Source organism: Myotis davidii, unplaced genomic scaffold (genome assembly GCF_000327345.1).
Source record: "Myotis davidii unplaced genomic scaffold, ASM32734v1 scaffold135, whole genome shotgun sequence".
NCBI classification, from domain to species: Eukaryota; Metazoa; Chordata; class Mammalia; order Chiroptera; family Vespertilionidae; genus Myotis; species Myotis davidii.
In genome coordinates this window covers 13,119,087-13,141,093 of record NW_006289813.1, presented here as the reverse complement: position 1 = coordinate 13,141,093, position 22,007 = coordinate 13,119,087, and the positions used below count along the sequence as shown (strand labels likewise).

General features: G+C 39.6%; 1 protein-coding gene across 1 annotated transcript in view; it reads left to right on the top strand.

Moving 5' to 3' along the window:
- The window catches only part of CDH6 (cadherin 6), a 46,271-nt gene extending 28,311 nt beyond the window's left edge, over positions 1–17,960 (top strand). Inside the window, exons 5-11 of the mRNA XM_006762479.2 lie at positions 1,577–1,764; positions 3,641–3,894; positions 7,133–7,269; positions 9,682–9,803; positions 10,834–10,951; positions 11,084–11,335; positions 16,574–17,960. Coding sequence (XP_006762542.1) covers positions 1,577–1,764; positions 3,641–3,894; positions 7,133–7,269; positions 9,682–9,803; positions 10,834–10,951; positions 11,084–11,335; positions 16,574–17,064 — 1,562 coding nt within the window. The 3' untranslated portion in view covers positions 17,065–17,960. The remainder of the gene's footprint in view (positions 1–1,576; positions 1,765–3,640; positions 3,895–7,132; positions 7,270–9,681; positions 9,804–10,833; positions 10,952–11,083; positions 11,336–16,573) is intronic.
- The last annotated feature ends 4,047 nt before the right edge of the window (positions 17,961–22,007 follow it).

Genomic DNA, 22,007 nt, shown 5'->3' with positions numbered 1-22,007 from the left:
TCTGTTTTCTTTACTTTTCTCCACTAATTAATCACAGTTAGCTAAATGCAAAAACAGAGTAGCTAAATAATTTCTGATTTAATGAGTAAGAGAAAAATTTTAGGAATTCTAAAATATCCCCCAGAAGCCTGAAGTAAAAATATCAGGATCACCCTAACAGGTTTGGTTGAGTGGAGAGAGCCTCGGCCTGCAGACTGAAAGGTCCCAGGTTCAATTCCAGTCAAGGGCATGTACCTTGGTTGCCGGCACATCCCCAGTAGGAGATGTGCAGGAGGAAGCTGATCAATGTTTCTCTCTCATTGATGTTTCTAACTCTCTATCCTTCTCTCTTCCTCTCTGTAAAAATAATCAATAAAATACTTTTTTTAAAAAAATCAGGATCACCAACAACTTAACCCCAACAACCCCTTTTCCATATGGAAATACCCTGGGGAAGGATAACAAAAGGGCTGATGGGCACTTTGATGCCACAAGTACCTTATGTCATCCTCCTCTCTCCTTGGATAGCCTGTGATCATTAGTGAATACTGTACAGAGGCAAGAGAGGAGAGAATAGAGAAAGGGGTAGGAGGCACCCCAAATGGAAGTTGAATACACCAGAGAAAACTGTGGACTGTTATCATCTTACCAAGGATGAGCCCATTACTTAGTGGATTAATATTATTCAAGGACAATATTCTAGGTGTGTCATAGTCCAACATCTTTTTCAAAACAATTTGCATGAATGCTTGGCAAAATGTATTGGATGAGAGAATACATTTGTTTGACTTTGGGGGCCTTAGTACATGCTGGCCTAGCAGATCTATACTGAAATTCACATCGAGTCTCCTTAAACCAATTTTGCAACATGAGAACATAAACAAAGTGCCTGTCTATGAAATATGGGTTTTGAATTAGGAATATAAATTCAAGAATGGGTAAAATCTATGCATAGAAAAAATAATATAAACAAAACTTAAACGAAAAATTTAGTCAAAAGAAAAAAATGAAGAGCTTTCTCTCTCAGTGTATTGATCTGTATACCTAACTGCGACTAGACCAGTTCCATGTTTGAGTAAATGTCTGCTAGGATACATTCTCTAAATTGCTATAATTTACTTTCACCTTCGGTTATTATTAGCAATGACAGCAAGAACTCTTAAAAAAACAAAAAAACAACAACAACAACAAAAAAAAAAAAACCTAGCCCTAGTAATTGGCTTAGAGTCGCAGTTCAGGTTAAATTCTTTTCTACTCTTTCTGCTGGGTTACATTCACAGGAGGCTTGGAAATGGGCAGCCACCCCTAACAGCTCAGTCTTTCTCACAATCACACCGTAAACTTGGGAGCCTATTTACAGAACGACAAAAGTGTTCTCCATTTGCAAAGAGACAGGGATGGAACAAAAGAAATATTCTTAACCATCATGAAAGTAAAGATGGAGAGGTACAGGGCACCATTCATTATTTTAAGAAAAGCACCAATCAGCCTGCACCCACGGTGATGCCTGAAAGAACTGTCGGGAAATGGGTTCGTTTTTATTCTGATAGCGTACACTTAGTCTGCGTCTGACTTATATTTTTCTGGTGATTAATAGGTACATACCAGTTTACCACCCCTGAGTCTTCTCCACCGGGTACATCAATTGGCAGGATCAAAGCCACCGACGCCGACGTGGGAGAAAATGCTGCGATTCAGTACAGCATCACCGAGGGGGAGGGGCTGGACATGTTTGATGTCATCACTGACCAGGACACCCAGGAAGGGATTATCACTGTCAAAAAGGTAATGCCATTGGGTAAATTCCCTACAAATGAATGCATTTACGTTTCTCTGCGCCCCAAGTGACTGGGGCCAATCGCATCTCACATGAACATTCCTCTGGATTTTCCTTTCACTAATCAGTTTTCTAAAACACCAAGTCTAAGTACACTGAGATCTCTTTGGTTGGCCTTTAGGGGTCCTCAATAATCTTATGGATTCATTCACTTATACTTTCAATAAATTTTATGAAGGGCCTCCTAAAGAAGTAGATAATCTAAATAAATGATACACAAAAAAGTATCTAAAATAAATAATAGAAATGAACCAATATGTGAAAAAACAGTGGCAGACACTGTTCTAGATACATAAGGTTTAATGGTCCGTTTAACAGGCTGGTCTCTGCTCTCATGGAACTTCTAGTATAGGGAGACAAGAGGCAAGGAAGCAAATAAATGAATAAAACGTGCAGGACTCTGATTTCTGACACATGCTGTGAAGAAAAGGAATACAAGCAATGGTAACAATGAACTTCATTAGACTGAGAGGAGATATAAAGACCACAAAAGTAAATTAAGTAACACAAATTTCCTATGCGCTCTTTAGCTACTCTCTGGAACACAATAATAAATCTTGTATATTCTGAATTCCTGTTTGTCCCCTATGTATTCACCATTTATCCCCACATCATTTTTCTAGTACTACAGAGTACTATACAGAAGTGTGACAAAAATAAAAACCCATAACCTTTTGCTTTGAAGCTAAAAATAATATTAATTCTGGTTATTTATTTTACTGATTTCTCTTTCATCAATGTCTTCTCTCTCCTTTAGCATACTGTTATATGTGCAGGCATAATGAAGTATAGGGAAAGGTAAATAACAAGAATATGTTTTCTTCTTAAGCTTTGGAGTACGGGTCTTAATAACTGGAAACACAATAAAGCATGTTTAAGTGACACTCAGACCAATGTTGTACACTATAATATAATTAGGAAGCCCATTAGTGTCCATTAACCTTTTTAATTTTTCTGGTGCCTTATCAGATTCAAACTGAAATTTTGCCTAGCCGACTAAATCACATTCTCGAACGTCTTGATTAATTGTGTTCCTAGTGAGCCTTGTCATATTATTATCCAAAACCAAAAGTCAGCAAGAAGCATTCGGGTTCACTGTGTCTCCAGAAGCAGAGAGGCTTTTCCTAAAGACCTCTGACAACACTGATCATTACTTTCTTTGGCAAGTAATTAGCCCAATGCCCTTATCAAGATAACACTTGGAATATGTTATCGCCTCATGCAACAAGAAAAAAGAAAAAAACCACCACCATTTTTAACCTATTTTATCTGAATGAGGAATAGGGAATCGTGATACAAGCCTGTGGTTCTCAATTCTGGCTGCACATTAGAATCACTAGGGCAGATGTGTAATAGTATAAATTCCCATTCCGCACACACCCCACACCCCAGACATTGCGGTGTAATGATCCAGGGTGGGGCCCAGATATTGGCAAATTTTAAACACTCATTTGGTGTTTGGTTAAAGTCAGATGTGACAACCCCTGACCTAGAATAATCTACCACATATTCACCAAATTGTCCCTGGTATGGCTCCCTCTAGTCACATAGAAGGATTTATTTTAAAGGGGGACTAACATGCTCCTGCTTCCAGGTCCCCTTTCCTGACCATGGCACCTTGCACCCTGCTCCCACTCTCATCGGGACTGTGAGCCCTGTGAACTCCCATGGCCTTAGCCCAGCATCACACTGTGTGGTGACGTCTCTAAGCAATATGATCCCCTTCATTCATCAGTGATTTTCACACAAAAAATAGTTCATATCTTGCCTTTCTGTGTCTTGGCTGCTTTAAATATGTCCCTTTCCCTCTCCCTCCCACCCAAGCTGCTGGACTTTGAAAAGAAGAAAGTGTACACCCTCAAAGTGGAAGCCTCCAACCCTCACGTTGAACCCCGCTTTCTCTACCTGGGTCCATTCAAAGACTCAGCCACGGTGAGAATTATGGTGGAAGATGTAGATGAGCCACCCGTCTTTAGCAAACTAGCCTACACCTTGCAAATAAGAGAAGACGCTCAGATAAACACGGCAATAGGCTCGGTCACAGCCCAAGACCCAGATGCTGCCCGGAACCCTGTCAGGTAAGAGCACTTATGAGATACATCTTTCATAAGGTTCAGTGGATTTATAGTCAACTATGTCTGCAAGTTGGAAAAGATGAATCCTTTTTATCCAAGTTGACAGTAGTATCTTCTTGAAAAACTATTCTAAACAGCACCTTTCATCTCCTTACTCAACATAAATATTATTTTATCAGCAGCATAACTTTAAAAACAAAATTGGGGGGCATAAAATGAGCTATAAGGAGCTCCTACATTGAAGTGGTATAAGGTAACACCCCCGAATGGCCTGGGATTTTTTTTTTTTTTTAAGATCTTACATTTGCTACAGAGTAGTGTGGAGAAAGCATTGTAAAAGTGTTTTTTCAAGTGTGGAAGACCTATTGTGTAACACTTTGAGACAGAATTCTGCTCTGTTTGGATGCATAATTTTTTTTCTTCTGCAGAAGTGGATAAGAATGAGAACCATTTCATGATATATGTCTGTGAAATCCTGGGGAAATGAATAGAGCTGAGTCCAATTTATACTGTGTAAGCTCTATTTTCCCTGTACTTCCTTTACACCTTAGTTGTAAACCATGTTTCAAGAAAAGCCTCATTGTTCTTTGAGACATTGATGCTTCCGGATTCTGGACCCTTAGCATGAAAGCGTGGAAGTAAACCAACCTCCAGCCTTTACCCAGTAGCTTAGTTGACTACATGAGGAAAGTGCTATGCCAGAATATCACTGTGTAAATGATTCCCCATAAAGAAAGCAAGCAGACTGAGAAGCTAGAGGACGTCTTGCCAGTGCGTCCCCGAATAAATCCTAGTCAGGGCACCTGCCATGTGCCAGGCATGTTCGAGGCATCAGGGAAACAGAATGATACCAAGTCCAGATCTCATGGAGCTTACATTGTAACTAGGGCAACAGAAATAAGCAACCGCTAAATATTGTCGTATGTCAGGTAAAACTAAATTGTGAGCAGTAAAATAAGACAGTATGGAGACAACAGGTATACAGGAAACTATTTTAGATAGTGTGATCAGGCTTGGCCTTTGTAGGAAATAATTTGAGTAAATATTTGAATGAAATGAAAGGATGAACCATGCTGATATCTAGGGGAAGAACATTCCAAGAAGAGAAAAAAGCAAGTGTAAGGTCTGAATGCTGGCCTCGTAGAAGAAATAGCAAGGAGGCCTATGAAGAGGGAAGAGTGTGAGTGAAGCCGAGAGTGACAGGAATGGGGCCACCGGAGGTTGGATGGCTGGTGGAGTCCTACAGGGGTTTGGAGCCCTAGTAAAGGCTGGATTTTATTCTGATTGAGGTAAGAAGCCATTGGAGAGCTTTGAGTTGAAGCGTTACCTAATCCAAAAAGTACTTTTTAAAAGGATCACACTGGCTGTGCAGGAAAAATATTGTTGCAGATAAGGGTTTGAGACTCTAAGGCAGTCATTTTCTAACTTTATTGCCTTTGAGCCCTTTGTTTACATGAAACCTGTGGCAAGTCCCAAATCGAAAACACAAAAATGCCTGGCTTACTTTCAGAGAATAATTTTGAGTCCTGTTGTTTCATCGTTCTACTGGAATATCTAGACTCCTTGAATTGGACTGTGGTCAACCCAAAGGAGCCACATGAGAGCTCCATGGACGGAGTGCTACTCCATTTACATTAGGGTTGTTAATAAGGAAAATGAATGGTGGCTTTCACCTTATAACACAAATAATTTTAAGTACTTTAACAACTATTCTCTCACTTGGAGTTTGTTCTAACTGTGTGAGGAAAAACCTTAGCAAGTCAATGTCGAGACCAATTTAAAAGTGCTAATACTGAGGCTGACAAATACGAGCATCGCTTACCTCCTTGACAAGGTCAACTTGTTTTTCACTGGAAGAGATAATGTCTTCTGGAAAGTCAGGCTGAATTTTTATGTCTATTTTTCTTTTTATACCAAATACCATTTTTACTCACTGCATTATATTATCTTTTGTGAAAATAAGGAGATTGTCAAACTAGGTTGGCTGACAGCTAATTTTGAAGTTTCCTTCTGCTAGCCCTCCCTTGAGAGATAAGGATTTGATGTATAAATATAGATTTAAGGGTAGAAATACACATAAATATATTGGTATATAAGTACATATGCCATTGATTCCTTTTATAGCATAAAATTGATTCTTATATTAGGAAAGTGCATCCATATATATTGAACTGCTGGGTGCTAGACAATATGTTAGGTCTACAACTATTGCTAGAGAATCCTCCCCCCAAACATTAATATCTCATTATGCAGGCACAAATCTTTAACTCTTCAATAACATAAAATAATTTTCATCCAATAACCATCACAAATGACCTTTTATTTCCATGAAAGAGCCTTATAAAATGTCACTGTGGAATCCATATTGTGAAAAGTTACATGCATGCACACTTCCTTCCTACCCCTCAAATCTTCCAGACTTGAAGATGCATTAGAAGACAAATTATTGAATTATCACAGAATGCAATAAAGTTTTAGAAAGAAAGAAAAAAAGAACTACCTAGCAGAATGATCTGCTACTATCATGGGGGGATTGATTACCTTGTTCCTCATCAGGTTATAATTAGAATTAATGGGACTGGATAGTAAATGGCCTGGATATAAACTGGAAATATTTGGAAAGAACAACAACAAATAAATAAGGTTTTGCATGCAGCCATCTTTTCTAAACAATATACACATTTTAGGTTTTCTATTAATTTTTAAATCTCCCAATTAAAGAAAAAATATATACATTTTGGTATTTACTTTTAAAGAAAAGAAGTTATTTTTCTTTAAAACCTAAAGCATCCCCTACCCCATTGCCTGCCTCACTAACCTCAGCCACACTACCCGTCTTTTGCTTCTTTTAACATAACTTTCAAAATAAAATAAATATTAAACAAATAGCCAATAATCCCAATTATTCATACAAACACACACACATTAAAGTTCTCAGGTTCTAAAAACTTGAGTTATAACAATTACTATACAAACTTGGCCCAAATTATATTTTTAAAAAGAAACTTCAGTGGTGATATTCAAAACCATGCAGCTTATCTAGTGGGTTTACTATTAAGACTTCAGTTGTCAACAACTAATTTTTCAGAATATTTTGCTTAATGTTAAGCTATAGATATTCAAATATATGCTACTGTTAGAAAAAAAATTTCATGTAACAGATTTCTGGGAACAGTTTTAGGATGTGAGAATAACGAATACAAAGAAAAAAGCCTTCATAAATTCTATTCTGCATTTCCAGGTATTCTGTTGATCGACACACAGATCTGGACAGAATATTCAACATTCATTCTGGAAATGGTTCCGTTTTTACATCGAAACTTCTTGACCGAGAAACATTGCTATGGCACAACATTACAGTGATAGCAACGGAGATCAGTAAGTCCAACCCCGTACCATGCTGTCCTCGATTGACTGAACGTCCCAGCAAGGGCTGGTGAAGCATGCCCTGCCCAATACATATTGAAGGAAAGAGCCCTGAAATGATTTGCAATAATGTTTCCTCTAGACATATGTTGGTTCATTCACAAATGCAACTGTGGAAATTCAGCAGTTTAGAAACAATAAAATGGGAAAGCATCTGTGTCAGCTGGGGTTGAACTGGTACATGTTGGATTCAACTTCAAAAAGCTTATAAGCCAGAATATTTCAGAAGGAGCTAAAAAAAAATGAGCTGCATAAAATGGTTAGACATTGTGTGTGGGGGGCGCGGGGGATGGAGGGATCAAATACACTCTAAAAAGTAGGCATTGTTTGGAAATTTCTTGGATATTTATCCTCTAATTTTCTATTTTTCAATTGTTACAGAATTAAGAGATATAAATTTTAACTTTCCCATGGTACACCAAATGAGCAGCACAATAAAGTGTTTAGGATGAATTTTATGGCAGTTGCTATGAAATTTAAGGCAAAGAAAATCAGTGCCAAAGGAAGGCTTCAAATAAAATGATTATACACAGTGAACATTGCGCAATGTAAACACAATGTGTAGGACTAAATGCATGAAAAAAATGATCTTGAAAAATATTACTTAAATGTTTAAAAATAGGCTTCTACTAAATTATGGCATATTTTTTAGTTTTTGGTTTTTTACTTTGTATAAAAATTTTATTTTAAAAAATTTAACTCAGTTGGGTGTCTGGTGTGATATCGAATGGTATATTACAGTAGCATTCTTTGTCAGCATAACATGATATTTGAGTGGCTGAAGGATATTGAGTGGAAAAATAAATAACCAATATGGGTAAAATGAAGCATTGTTTTTTGATAGCGATGAAAACTCCTCATTATAAATTTGTTATGGCAGTATTTGCTCTTCAGAATTTATGTGGAGGGACTAATGTGGATATCAATGATAGGGCACATTTAAGGCTTTGAAATTATGAAATCATTTCCCACCAAAAAGTACCATTTTTCTATAACATCAGGAATTTTTTAAGCTTTGTGCCTAAAATGTTCTGTTTTTAAGATTTACAGTTTCTACGATATATTTGAAATCACTAGTGATAAAGACCTTTCAAAACTTTACCTTCAGCAGCTCTAACTCTGGAAGAATAGTGAGAGCAAAATGTTAGACACAAAGGAGCTTAAAAATTGCCCTTCTTAACTACCTTTGTTTATGCAAAACCAAGAGCTTAAGTCCAGGTCACTTACTCTTACTCCAAGGCCTTTGCACCTGCTATGTCCTCTATCCAGAGAGCCAGAAATATTCACATGGTTTAATCCTTTTATTCATTCATGTCGGTACAAATGGCATCTCATCAGAGAAGCCATCCCTGGTCATTCCATTCAAAGTAACACATCCATCTCTCTCCAACTCCTTTTCCCTGTTTAATTTCTCCATAGCATTTACCATCTGACACATTATATTTTTATACGTTCACAGTTTGCTACCCGCACTAGAATAGAGCTTCAGGAAGCAGGATCTTTGTTGGGTTCCCCATGTGTTCCAGCACTCCAAATAGTGGCTGGCACAAATTCGATATTAGATGCTCCCTAAATATTTATCAAGTGAGTGAACAAATAGACATATGAGCAAAGTGAAAGAAGAAAGCTGAGGTTAGAGACTCCGACTTCTGATTCGTAGACCAGGAACCTGTCTACTACACTACCCAGGAGATTGTCATAGAAGATAACCAGGGTGTTTTGCTGCTCTATTGTACACTATGAACAGCCTGGGCGTTGGAGTCAGACAGACCCCAATCTGAATCTAAGCTCTACTCCTTACTGTCTCTGGGCAAATTACCTGACCTCTCTGTGCCTCCGTTTCCTCACCTATGGAAGGGGGGCAGTAGTCTCAGAAATTTGCACGGATTAAGGAAGATAATGTAGCCAAGTGCTTAGCACAATGCCCAGCTCTTATTCAGCACTCACACTAAAAAACTAAGATAATAACAATCACTCATCCCCCCCACCCCGCCCCCGCCATGACCCCTTGTCCACATTTCCACACCTGCCTGCTTCCCTGGCTTCCTTTAAAATCTGGCTCTAAAGGGCCTCTGTAGGGTGGCTTTTCTCTATACTCTGATGTTTATTACCCAGTTATACTCCATCAACACATGTACCTGTGTCTCCCAGGTATCTCCCTCAGGTGTACCTAATGGACCAGAAGTACCAAACGATCTAATTCTACTTTTTTGTGACTACATTGGTACTGAATGCTCTCTGGTACTCACAGCAGCCTTGGGGAGTCTGTGCATGAATGAGGAAGAAGGAGTGAGTGACTATTGTCTAAAAGGCACTGGTGACCAACATATAAATGTCTCTTCCTTTCATTTTGGCATGTTGCAGATAATCCAAAGCAGAGCAGCCGAGTACCTCTCTATATTAAAGTTCTAGATGTCAATGACAACGCCCCAGAATTTGCTGAATTCTATGAAACCTTTGTCTGTGAAAAGGCAAAAGCAGATCAGGTGAGTTTCATACGAAAGTAAATTAATTTAGTTGGGTTAATTTAGATCCTCTAATAATTCAGATGATAAACAGAACCAAGGGCCAGTTTTGAATTATCTATGAAGCGAATGCTAACAAAGTTAATACTATAGGTGAGAAGCAGGCTGAATGTTTAACTTGCATAAGAGAACAAACACTTTTTAAGAACTGGAAGTTCATCAGCCTCAAAGTCTGATGCTGATTCCAAATCAGCCTTAAGGTTTCATTAAAGTAGATTAGTCACAGCTTTATTGGGAAAATCTTTATTGGTAAGCAGATAGTTTTAATTACCATACATATTGGAAAGTAATCGCTAGAACATATTTTACAAACTCCATGCTGCATAGTTCCCCTCACTTACATTGCCCATCTGTACAAGTAATACACATTCATGAGTGCTTTACACATGTCCCCATCTGAAATAGGTCTTTTCTGCCAGTGACATAGAAATTATGTTTCAGTTTGTCAAAATAGAAGTGCACTTTTAAAATGCATGCTAACGTGGGCAGCTGAAGTTATGTGTTTTATGTACCAATTTTCTTTTCAACTTTTTGCAAGTTGATGGCTTTTGTATATGCCCAGATTGCATTTCTCAGCGGGCTGGCCACCGGTTGCCTCCATGTTCTTACCTTACAATGTTGTCACAGATCACTGTGATATTGTATAGCTTTGTATCACCCTAGAGCTGATGTTTCTCCACCCAGGTGACTTTTGTCCCTCCGGGGGCATTTAGCAATGTCTGGGACATTTTCTATCATCACAAGGAAGAGGGTGCTACTGGTATCTAGTGGGAGGAGGCTAGGCTTGCTGCTAACTTCCTACAGGACAGCCTCACTGCCAGGATTAGCTATAGCTATTTCCAGCCCATCAGTTCTTTGCATAGAATGGACTCATTGTAAACTTTATAGAGGCTATCATTTTTTAAATTAAAACTAGAGCAATTTACGGCAACACTGTAGGAAACACGTTGAGTTACAAAACTTTCTGACAGCTCTGTGGTTTGGGTTTCAGTTGATTCAGACTCTCCGAGCTGTTGACAAGGATGACCCTCAGAGCGGGCACCAATTCTCCTTCTATTTGGCCCCGGAAGCAGCCAGTGGCTCCAACTTTACCATCCATGACAATAAAGGTAAATGAGCCCACGTGACTTTCTCTATCTCTATACTTACCCCTGTACCTACATCCCTCTATTCCCCTCCCAATTGATCCACCACATGAGGCGGTATCCACATGCACTCACCAATTTGCTTTCCTGTTCCAGACAACACAGCGGGAATCTTAACGCGGAAAAATGGCTACAATAGACACGAGATGAGCACCTATCTCCTGCCTGTGGTCATTTCAGACAATGACCACCCAGTGCAAAGCAGCACGGGGACAGTGACTGTCCGGGTCTGTGCATGTGACCACCATGGGAACATGCAGTCCTGCCACGCGGAGGCCCTCGTCCACCCCACGGGCCTGAGCACGGGGGCTCTGGTGGCCATCCTGCTGTGCATCGTGATCCTACTAGGTAAACTGCTTCTCCCTGCATCCTCTCTCCCCATGCTGAGGGGCACACTCTCTCACTGTGACACTCTAGCCACCTCCCCACTTAAGGCATACAGCCTAATCTAGGTGAGTAGAGTTATATGCTGAGAATCTGTGTTGTTCCACCATGAACTAGCTTTTGCTTCACTATGGCTTTGGGGAATGAGCAGATGTGGAACTTGCCCGTGTTTTTACCTACCTAGGGAACCACTGCACCAAAGATTCTCTTACCTATCAGACTGGGACTGAATCTCCGGGGGATATAAGGGCAGCATAAATATACCCTCTTCGTTTCATTTGTTGGTTAATATTTAACCTGACAAACATTGTTAAATTTTAAAGAATGGAAGTCATCTGACATGGAGTATCTGACGAAGGCCCATTCTATGAAGGTCAAGTGTAAAAATCAATGGGAAACTGGAAAGAGGAATGCAATGACTTTTTCTCTCTCATACAGGAAAACAAAAAGCAAATAAATTTTCTCTAACTCAGCAAACCTAAACCCACTTAAATAACAACCTTCTTAGCATCGCTCTATAATTGCCATGCATAGTATCTATTATTTCTCAGAATCTCGATAATAAAGAACTTCTGTGACCAAGAAAATAAACCTGGGACCTAAAAGATATAAATGTAAGAAAAGCAAGCATCAAGGTATAACAATAATTCAAATGAAATTTTTTACCCCCGACCAACAGATTAAGCACATAAGCTGAGCTCGAAGTGATCCAGCAGCACCTTGACTGTTGTGAACTAAGAAATAAAATATTAGCTAATGCAACACTTCCAAAAATAAAACTTCGATTTGTATAGCTTGCTACACAATGGGAAAAGAAAAGTAAGAACTTAGAGTTAACCTGGTTACCGGAGAGAGTGGCGGGAGGCGGCGGGGGAGGGGTGACAGTACAGTGACTTTGAGAAGAGCAAAGTAAGACCTACATTTCTCTAAGAGAATGAGAATGCCTAGGGATCTCTGCTCAAGAGCTTCACCTTCCAGATCAGCTTAGCTAATTATAACAGAAGCCTCGAAACTCAGCTACAGAACTGTGCTGTGATTCTCTTTGTCATCTAATCTTTGGGGAAAGTATTTTAAGATATGAGGATAAATAAAAACGACAGGATGCAAAGACAGATCAGTGCTCCTAATGGTGAGCCTGTAAAAACTGTTTTGGAAGAGAAGAATAAGAATAGTTCTAATTTTTTATTTCTTTAAAGAAGTTATTTTCAGAAGGGCTGGATGGGCAGGTAGAATTCCATGGACTCTATTATGGTCTATGGAAGGAGAGCAATTCTCATCTCTAGAGGTGATTCTTCCTTTCCCTCATCACCTACCCACTTTCTCCTTCCCCTTTTCTTCCTCTTGACCAGCCTCCTTTACCCTCCGTTTCCATCCCTTCCCTCCACTAAATTCGCTATCTCCTCATTACTTCTAATTTGCCTCAGTGCCTCCCACATCTTGTCTAATCTCTTCAGCATTCTATACTCATTAAAAAAGAAGAAAAATGGGATTTAACCTTTAACTAGGCTCACTTCATGAGCTAGACACTGAGCAAGATACTTTCCAAATGTGTTTTTTTTCTCACTTAAACCTCTGCCCCATCTGGCAATATATTCATTGCATCTTAAATGTGAAAACTGAGGCTCCAAGATGTGCAGTCACACAGCTAACAGGTGACAGAACTAAGTTCCAAACTCAGGTCTTGTCCCCATGAGCCTTGTGCTTCCACGTGGCACTCTGCTTTCTTTGTGAAGTTACGGAATGCAAGGTAACTTCTAGTCCAGTGATCAGTAAACTGCGGCTCGCGAGCCACATGCGGCTCTTTGGCCGCTTGAGTGTGGCTCTTCCACAAAATACCGACTTCTGCACGTGGGCCACGAAGTTGGGCCACGAAGTTTCAATTGCACTGTACATGCGCGCCCGCACGTGGTATTTTGTGGAAGAGCCACACTCAAGGGGCCAAAGAGCCACATGTGGCTCACGAGCCACAGTTTGCCGACCACTGTAGCTGAAAGAGAGCCGGAAGTGAAGCGACAGAGGAAGAAAGTGGAAGTAAACCTGAGAGTTTATAAGAGAAGGAAAGCCAAATAGGAGGGGATCTGCAGTCAAGAAAGTGGGTCAGGTGGCAACTATTGTTTTATTTACAAAAACAAACAGACAGTAAAACAACCGCTACATTTCGTGTCTCTATGGCCCTTTAGAGTTTGCAAAACATTCACATAAATTAACTCATTCCTGACGACAACATTGGGCGTTACGATATTGCTTCTCTTTTCAGAGAAGGAAACAGAGTTAGACAAGTCAAATCCCTTAAGTAAACCTGATCCCAATGCCTTGCTACTTTCTAAGTTATAAGGTGGGGTTTGAGCACAATTTTGTCCACAGGTCTCCTCCTCCAAAATAATGTTATTACTGTCTTCTGCCCAAAGGGAGTAGGGAAGGGGAGGCTCAGAGGACTGGGAAGGGCACCTCCTTGGTCAATTACTCTCTCAGAACTTTTTTGCTCTGTGTGCTTAGATCACACGTTTTCCATTTATAAAAGTTAGCTTTGGAAAGCTCTCTCTTCTTGACAGTTATACTATCAAGAAATTCTGTTCAGATGTGCCTCAGGCTACTAAGAAAAGATCTAGGCAGTGGAAGCTGTAGGAGAATTAGGCAGTGAATAAATGCTTTTGAATGACTGGATATGCCCTCTCTCTCCTAGACAGCTGCACTTTTAGGTACACATAGGACTAAAATAAAAGATGTAGGTAGCTTAAGCTGGGGAAGAATTAGGAAGTGATAAATGCCTGCCTTCAATAATGGAACAAACCCATGGATATCAGAGTTTAATTTTTTGAGAGTGAGTTAGCTTGATGCTATTCTTTAATCCCAAAGGCTGCTCTTATTCACAACCTTCTGTTTTGCAAATCCATGTCACTGGTCACACCGCAAGGCAGTATAGAAAGGTAGATTGTGAGCATCCCTTTGCCCAAAGCCCTGCAATTTCTACCTACCCAGACCCCAAAGTAAAGTGAAGGCATGCAGAAGCACCCACAACCCCACATGAGGTGGCCCTTCCCTACTGCTCTCCTCTCCTGGTTCCCGCTGCTCCAGCCACAGGGTCTCCTAGCTATTCCTCAAACACTCCAGGCACTCTCTCTCCAGGGCCTTCTACCTCTAACCTCTTCACCAGAGAGCTCCTTGGATAACTCTTCATGTCTTTGCTCGAATGTCACTTTCTCAATGATGCAATCTACCCCCAAAATAAATAGCCCCTCAAACATGCATGGAAGCACTCCCATCCTCCTGACTCTACTTATCACCTTTTTAGTACTTTCCGTATTTGTTATGCACATGGTTTCTTTTCTGTCTCCTCTACCACCACCACCTGCCCACCTTATTAGGCCTTGATCAATTTTTTTATTGATAGTGCCAAGACCTGAACCTGACACAGAGTAGGCACTACATAAATATTTATTGAATGAATGAATAAATAAATACCCTGAATGGACATGACAAATGAGGCATCAGAATACTCTCTGGCAGCAAAAGACAATGTATACAACCACACATTTGAAAAAGGCAAAATTGCATAGCCTTGAGAAATGGTCTATAATCCAAACATGTGTCAAAGCATGGTTCAGTATGGCCTTTGTAGTTTGGCTGACCTGGATTTCAACTGCTTGTACATGTGACATCTCTATGTAACTTCCTCTATGTAAAATGGAATTAATAATGATGGTACCTATTTTGTAGGGCTATTATGATAATTAAATGAGATAAGTATGTAAAGCACTTAGCCCAGTGCTGGATACATAGAACTCTCTCAATAGGTAACCAATTATCAATACTATTAACATCTAAAATGTTAATGTATAGACACAATGTGTGCATGTATCCATTATTATATAGGTAGATACAAATATTCATCAATCATTCTTTTATTTTTATTTTATTTTATTGGGGTGACATTAGCCAACATGAACATATAGGTTTCATGTGTGGATTACTAATTTACAAAATCTGCATATAGGACCATGTGCTCACTACCCAAAGTCAAATCTTCTCCTGTCACCTCATATTAGGACACCTTTCTTCCCCCACCCCCCGCCCTCTGGCAAGCACCACACTGCTGTCTGTGTTCTTAATGCGATAATTCAATTTTCATGGCTTATTTAAAAATGGGACCATGTTATGGATGACAGAATAAAGAGATGTTACTGGTACTTCCTGTAATAAAGTCCCCTGCACAAACCCAGTTTAACGAGGCATGTTCTTCCCTGGGTAGCTGTTGTCTCTCTGTGCTGTTGCTATGTTTTTATTTTCCCACCCAGATGTCCATTCGCAGATGTGCGTCTCTACAGGTAGCCAGCTGTGTTCTAGCCAGCCAGCTGGGAAGAAACATCAGGAGCTATTTAAACACAACTCTTCCTTCATCTCTAATTTGACTTAGGAGGGGAAAAAATCAAAAGACTGAATATCCAGGCAATAAGCTTGCAGAACATGAATCTTTGAAAGATTTTCTTTTTCATCCACACTTAAATGTGTGCATTTTGTTTAGCTTGAACAGAAATAATCTGGCATGTGTATGACCTGACCCCTTCAAATGGGCTGAAATCCAAAGTGGCTTTCGGAATTGTATCTGGGTCTCTCCAGGTATTATCTGTAATGTTGCCTCAGATGTGGGAGAGGTATGCAAATAGTCACATCTCTACTTTGGGTTTGAAACTAATTTTACACTCTTCTCAAGAAAACAAAAAAGAAAGCACAGTGCAAAAGTTATTTTGGATGTGGAGTTCTGCAAGCCCTTCCGCACGCAGGGAAGGTGCCAGCCTCGTGCTTTTAAGCAGACTCGGAGCGTTTCGGGGTTCAGCATAATTTGCACTCTCCCTGCCCGACTCTCACTCCGGCTGAGCTTTCTCTGTCTATTAGCATCTTCTCTATTCCCTTCCCTTGAAACCAGTCCGTTATTTCAAAGCAAAAAAGGACCTACTGACAGAACCTGGCAATGTTTTAGCCTCTGCTGAAATGGTGCCCTTCTTTCAAATATTTCCTCCGTGTCTCTGGGGCCCTGCTTTGATCCTGCACGAAGGCAGATGCGCGCTTAAAGAGGTAAAGGTTGAGGCTGCACTTGCCTAGAGGACTTTTAAAACTTGCCCTGGGCGCCCGGGCTTCCCTCCGGGCTGGCACCGGGTGGCACATTAACCCCCCCTTCCCTTGCTGTTTTGTTTCTGCTTCCAGTGACCGTGGCGCTGTTCGCAGCTCTGCGGCGGCAGCGGAAAAAGGAGCCTCTGATCATTTCCAAAGAGGACATCAGGGACAATGTTGTCAGTTACAACGACGAGGGGGGCGGCGAGGAGGACACCCAGGCCTTTGACATCGGCACCCTGCGGAACCCCGAGGCCATCGAGGACAGCAAATTGCGCCGGGACATTGTGCCCGAAGCCCTTTTCCTACCCCGACGGACTCCGGCCGCCCGGGACAACACCGACGTCCGCGATTTCATTAACCAAAGGCTGAAGGAAAATGACACGGACCCCACGGCCCCGCCCTACGACTCCCTGGCCACCTACGCCTACGAGGGCACCGGCTCGGTGGCCGACTCCCTGAGCTCGCTGGAGTCGGTGACCACGGATGGAGACCAGGACTACGATTACCTTAGTGACTGGGGCCCTCGCTTCAAGAAGCTCGCAGACCTGTACGGAGGGGCCGACAGCGACAAGGACTCCTAATCCGTTGCCTTTCCCTTTGGACGGTAGGATGCTCAACGGTGAGACCTGGCTGTTTCTTCCCAGGGACCCGCTGCTCCCTGGAGGGTGCCCTGTCCCGCCCGGTTCAACAAGTCCATGGCTGCAGGCGTGTGGCTCCGATGGCAGAGACCCTTTTCTAGTACACTTTTATGAGCTTCCAAGAGGCAAATGTTTATTTTTTAGTGCATCCAGTTAACCACGTCGGCCCCGCAGGCACCGTGCTGGAGGAGAGGATGGAGAGCAGGACGTGCCCCCGCGCCCCTGGGGGAAGTTTGGACCACGTTCATCCCACCGGCCTGGCCTTCTGTACTCCACCCATCGACTCAGGTCAGCTGACTGCTCTGACTCCACCTTTCGATGCTAACGGGATGAAGGACTGTTCTTTAAGGATAAAATATAGTTTTAGTAAAAGAAATAAGGGAGGAACGACCGTGAAGTTGTTCCCGGTATATCAGCTCACAAGGAGACAACGAACTATATATATATGGGTGTGTATTTCTGTCGCAATGAATTTAAGATGACATTTGCCCATCCTGTTTGTTCTTCAAGAACTTTTTCTGACACCTGTGACTATTCTAAGCATGATATCCACCAATGTTTTGAGATTCTCATTCCTCTGAAGGAATAGGAGCAAATTAAATAGCGACATTCAAAAACAACCAAAAAAAATAAAAATAAGTAAGACCTCATTCCTTACCACTAACTCATAATTTGTTATATATTAGCCATGTAAAAGTTTGCCCTTGTACCATAGAAGGGAAAATTGAAAATAGCTAATAATATTAACAAAGGAGATATTTAGCATATTTTAAAATCTGGGCCACCAAATGTACCACAGATCACTTGAATTTTTTCCAACCGTCAGTAGGTTAATTACAAGTAAGTCTAATTGGTTAAAAAGTTCTTGAAGGAACTTTTCTGAGATAAATTTTAACTTCTTGTCTGTAGTTGTTGTCAGTATTATTCTAATATATACTTGAAAGTAGCAGTGTGAGGTACAATAATCCATGTTCTCCAGATACGTCTTACTAAATTAAGTGGCATTAGTAAAGGTAGATTAAATAAAACTTAAATCCCACTCTCAGAGTTTAATGGGGTGGTAAGAGCTAGTCACACTTGAACCTGACACCCTGTCCTTCACATCCGGAAACACCTATATATTTATATAATGTGATAGATGTAGATGAACGTTGAAATCATGGTGAAAACCTACATATGACATGCTTGGAAGATGCTTACAAAGGGAAAAGTTGGATTCCCTACAACAAGAGTGTTTAAGATTATAATTAAAATGATAGTTGGCTTTCAAAAGCATTAATATTTTTTCATTGTTTTTAACTTTATTTCCATGGCAACTCTGCTCTCTTTGTCTTTGAACAATGATAAAGTAATGGTCTCAAATGATGACAGAAGATAATGTACAATCCATCCAAATTTATTATTTCTCTAATTATGCAATTAGCATTATAGTTATTATCCAGAAGACCTAACCGAAATGAACTATTCCTTTTGGCAGGTTCAAATCATTTATTTCATGTGGCTGTTCTAATGACTTTTATCATTAGAATCTTCATGGGCAGTCATCAGAAATTTCCAAAGTACTGTAATAAAAACATCCTTATTTTGAAAACTTAAAAACAAATATATCTTAAGAATATGCTGACTTCAATTATTAATCTTAGAGATTTATTTTCAATTAATGCTAATTTTCTACAGATAATCTTAGTGTCATATCCATTTGGGGATAATGTCATATCAGCACATAATTTTTATTTGGAAACACACTGTCATTTAGTTAAGTTTTAAATAGAGATATTACCCAGGAAGTAAAGATGGCACCTTTAAAATTAGAGATATGTAGTGTTTTGGATTACCCATTTAGAGTGAAAAACTTTTACAACCATGTTATTCCTTGTGTTTCCTGAATATTTTCCTATTTTGTAAAGTACTTCCCTGTATACTAACAAGTATTTCACGTCTAGCTGATTTACTGCTTTTATGGTTTTCTTTTCCTAGTTACACACACATAGGAATGCAAACAAAATACTACAGGAGGGTTTCCTTGTAATGAAGTGACACATATCATAGTCATAGGTAAGCACTGGAAAAAGGTAGCTTAGTAAAGTTATTAAGAATTAGTTATCTATAGCAATAGACCAGCACCTTAATCACATGACTTACTGTAAAATTAAAGAGTTCCTATCATAATGTTTTATGTCATGTAACAAATTGAATCAAGAAAGTTCTATAAAAAGAAAACTATCAGCAGAAGTCTTCCTTTCGAACTTTTGGCATTAATTGGAAAGTCTGAGGGCTGACACTAGCAACTTCCAATATTTAAGGGTAAGGTTTACTCTTTCCTCATAAGTGAGAGTATTTGAGCTGTAATTGGGCAGCTATTCTATCCCATCCTAAAGATGATACAGTCAGTGTACCAAGATCAGGTGAATATGACTAAATATTGAAATAACTATTTAATCTCTTACCACTGAAGCTGATGATGAAGTGAATGTCTAAGAAATTGGATAATTTGAGACTGGAGCTGAATATTTAGCAGTAGGGTCCTGTGAGCATCAAGGCAGAGCACTATTTTCCTACCATTAAGACTCTTTGACATCATGGAAACAATAAGAATCACAATCTCATTATTTCACCCAGGTCTAACTTCCTTCCCACCAAAACATCAGGTCAAGGACCAGGGGCAACACAACTGATCACTGGAGAGAAAAAAATTAAGATTTTTCAGCTCACTTTTCACATTGTCTCTGTCCTGATATTAGATGTTTGTGATGAGAAGTATGAAAAATAGAAAGAGGTAAAATTTTAATATTTGCTTTAACTACTAAGAAACTAAAATTCAGTTAATATAAGCAGATTGCTTTTATGGGTTGTTTCAGGAACTTTGAGGTCTTTCTGAGCCCCCTACCCCCAAGAATTTCTTTAAACCACAAAGATGTTCACTGGCGTAAGCTGACATTTTAAACACATTCAGCCATTGTGCATACATTTAAGCCCCTTCACTTCATGGCCACTTTCTCCTGAAAGGCCTAGAATATATTTGTCCCCAAATAAAAAAACTAAATCTAATGGGGGAGAAGAAAAGATGGCTCCATAGAACCATAAAAGAGGTGATCTAGGCACAGTAAATATTTTTTTTACAGAGCTTTATTTTAGTTTTACAGTTGAGGTGCTTAAAGGGAGGTTCAGATTTAAATTGATTCTATTTTCTTTTTTGTTTGCTTGTTTTTTATATGGCTTTTTTTAATTGATTTCAGAGAGGAAGGGAGAGAAAGATAGAAACATCAATGATGAGAGAGAATCATTGATTGACTGCCTCCTGCACGCCTCCTGCACTGGGGATCTAGCCCACAACCCAGGCATGTGCCCTTGATCAGAATCAAACTGAAGACCCTTCAGTCCATAGGTCGATGCTCTATCCAGCTAGGGCAACTCTATTTTCTATTCAATTTTAACACAGTATAAAAACTTGTGGTTGAGTTTTCATTTTCAGCTCCCAAAAAGTTGTGAAAAAGTTCTTAAAGTTGAATCTTTATCCTAGAAGCATCTCAACTTTTTGGATCCAAATAAATTTCAGAATGTTTCCATTATTTTTATTGTTAAGTACATAAATTTTAGTTAGCCTGTTTTGCTGAACAAGGCCTTATATCAAATGTTTTATCTTGAAATGCATATTTTATTGGAGATAATAATGTATACCCTATGATTGGGCATTCCTCAGTTCTATATACTTAAGGACCAAAAAGACTATGCAGTTGAAAGGAAAGAACAGAGTGGAATCCTGAGAACAAACCAAATATTTAAATCAGGTATCGCTAAATGTATTTTCCCCAGGAAATTCACCACCAAATAAATTACTGTATCTTAGTCACTAATTTTGAAGTAGTGTAATGACTTTGGAAGAACACTCCACAAAGTCATGACCCCACTATTTTGCAAGGCATCCTCTGAAAAGGATCATGTTAGTGTAATTTTGTCTTTTATATTTTTATCTAGATGAAATCTTTTTTGAATTGTGACAGGGGATGAAAAATCTACTGCGTTTACATTAACACTACAAGTCAGCCTTCTTTATCAGATTGTAAGAGGGGAAAGACCAAGGCGTTGTGTGTGGATCTTCCGGAGGATGAACTCTTTTGTAAGGTCTGACAGGCAGTTTTGTTTTCCAGAGAATACAGGATCCCCGTATGGTCTCCTGAAAAGTTCAGTGCTATTACAGTGCAGCATTTTGAATCTCCCTCTGGCATCTTTATGGAATAATTTTCTGAAGGGATAATTCTCTACTAAAATATATCAGACCCTGACCATATTTAATACCCTCTTAGAAAAGAAATACAATGACTTGCACGCTTGTTAAAAGTTAATAAAGAAATAGCTCATTTTTAAAGCCACACATTTATGGTCTCTGCATCGTCAATTTAATTTAAGCATTGCTGAGACAATCTTTAATCTACTCCCCATTTTGTAATACCTTATTTATGATGCATTTTCATTTTTTAATTTGGGGGGAACATTAGCCCGACCAGAGCCAGCAGATGAAAGTGCCGAAAGGAGGTCAGATGGAAACAGAGCCTTTTACCCACTGTCTCAGTCAGGACCCAGGCACTTAGCTGAAGAGCCACTGAGTTATTAGATTAATTTCAAAAGAGCTTTTATGAATTACTTAATTCTTTTTCTTTTCCTTTTTTCTTTTTTTTTTGAAAACCCATGGACCACAAACTCAAATTTCTCTTCAAATGGGGTTAATTTGACAAATGAGGCATGAACCCAGCGTTGTGGAAAAAGCTTTCCACTATAATGAGATCTTGGTCTTTCCTGCAAGACTGTGCTATTCATGTAAATATGTCTAGAGGCACCTTCGATAAGCTTTTAGTTTTCTATGATCTATTAGTTTAGTGTTTATTAAG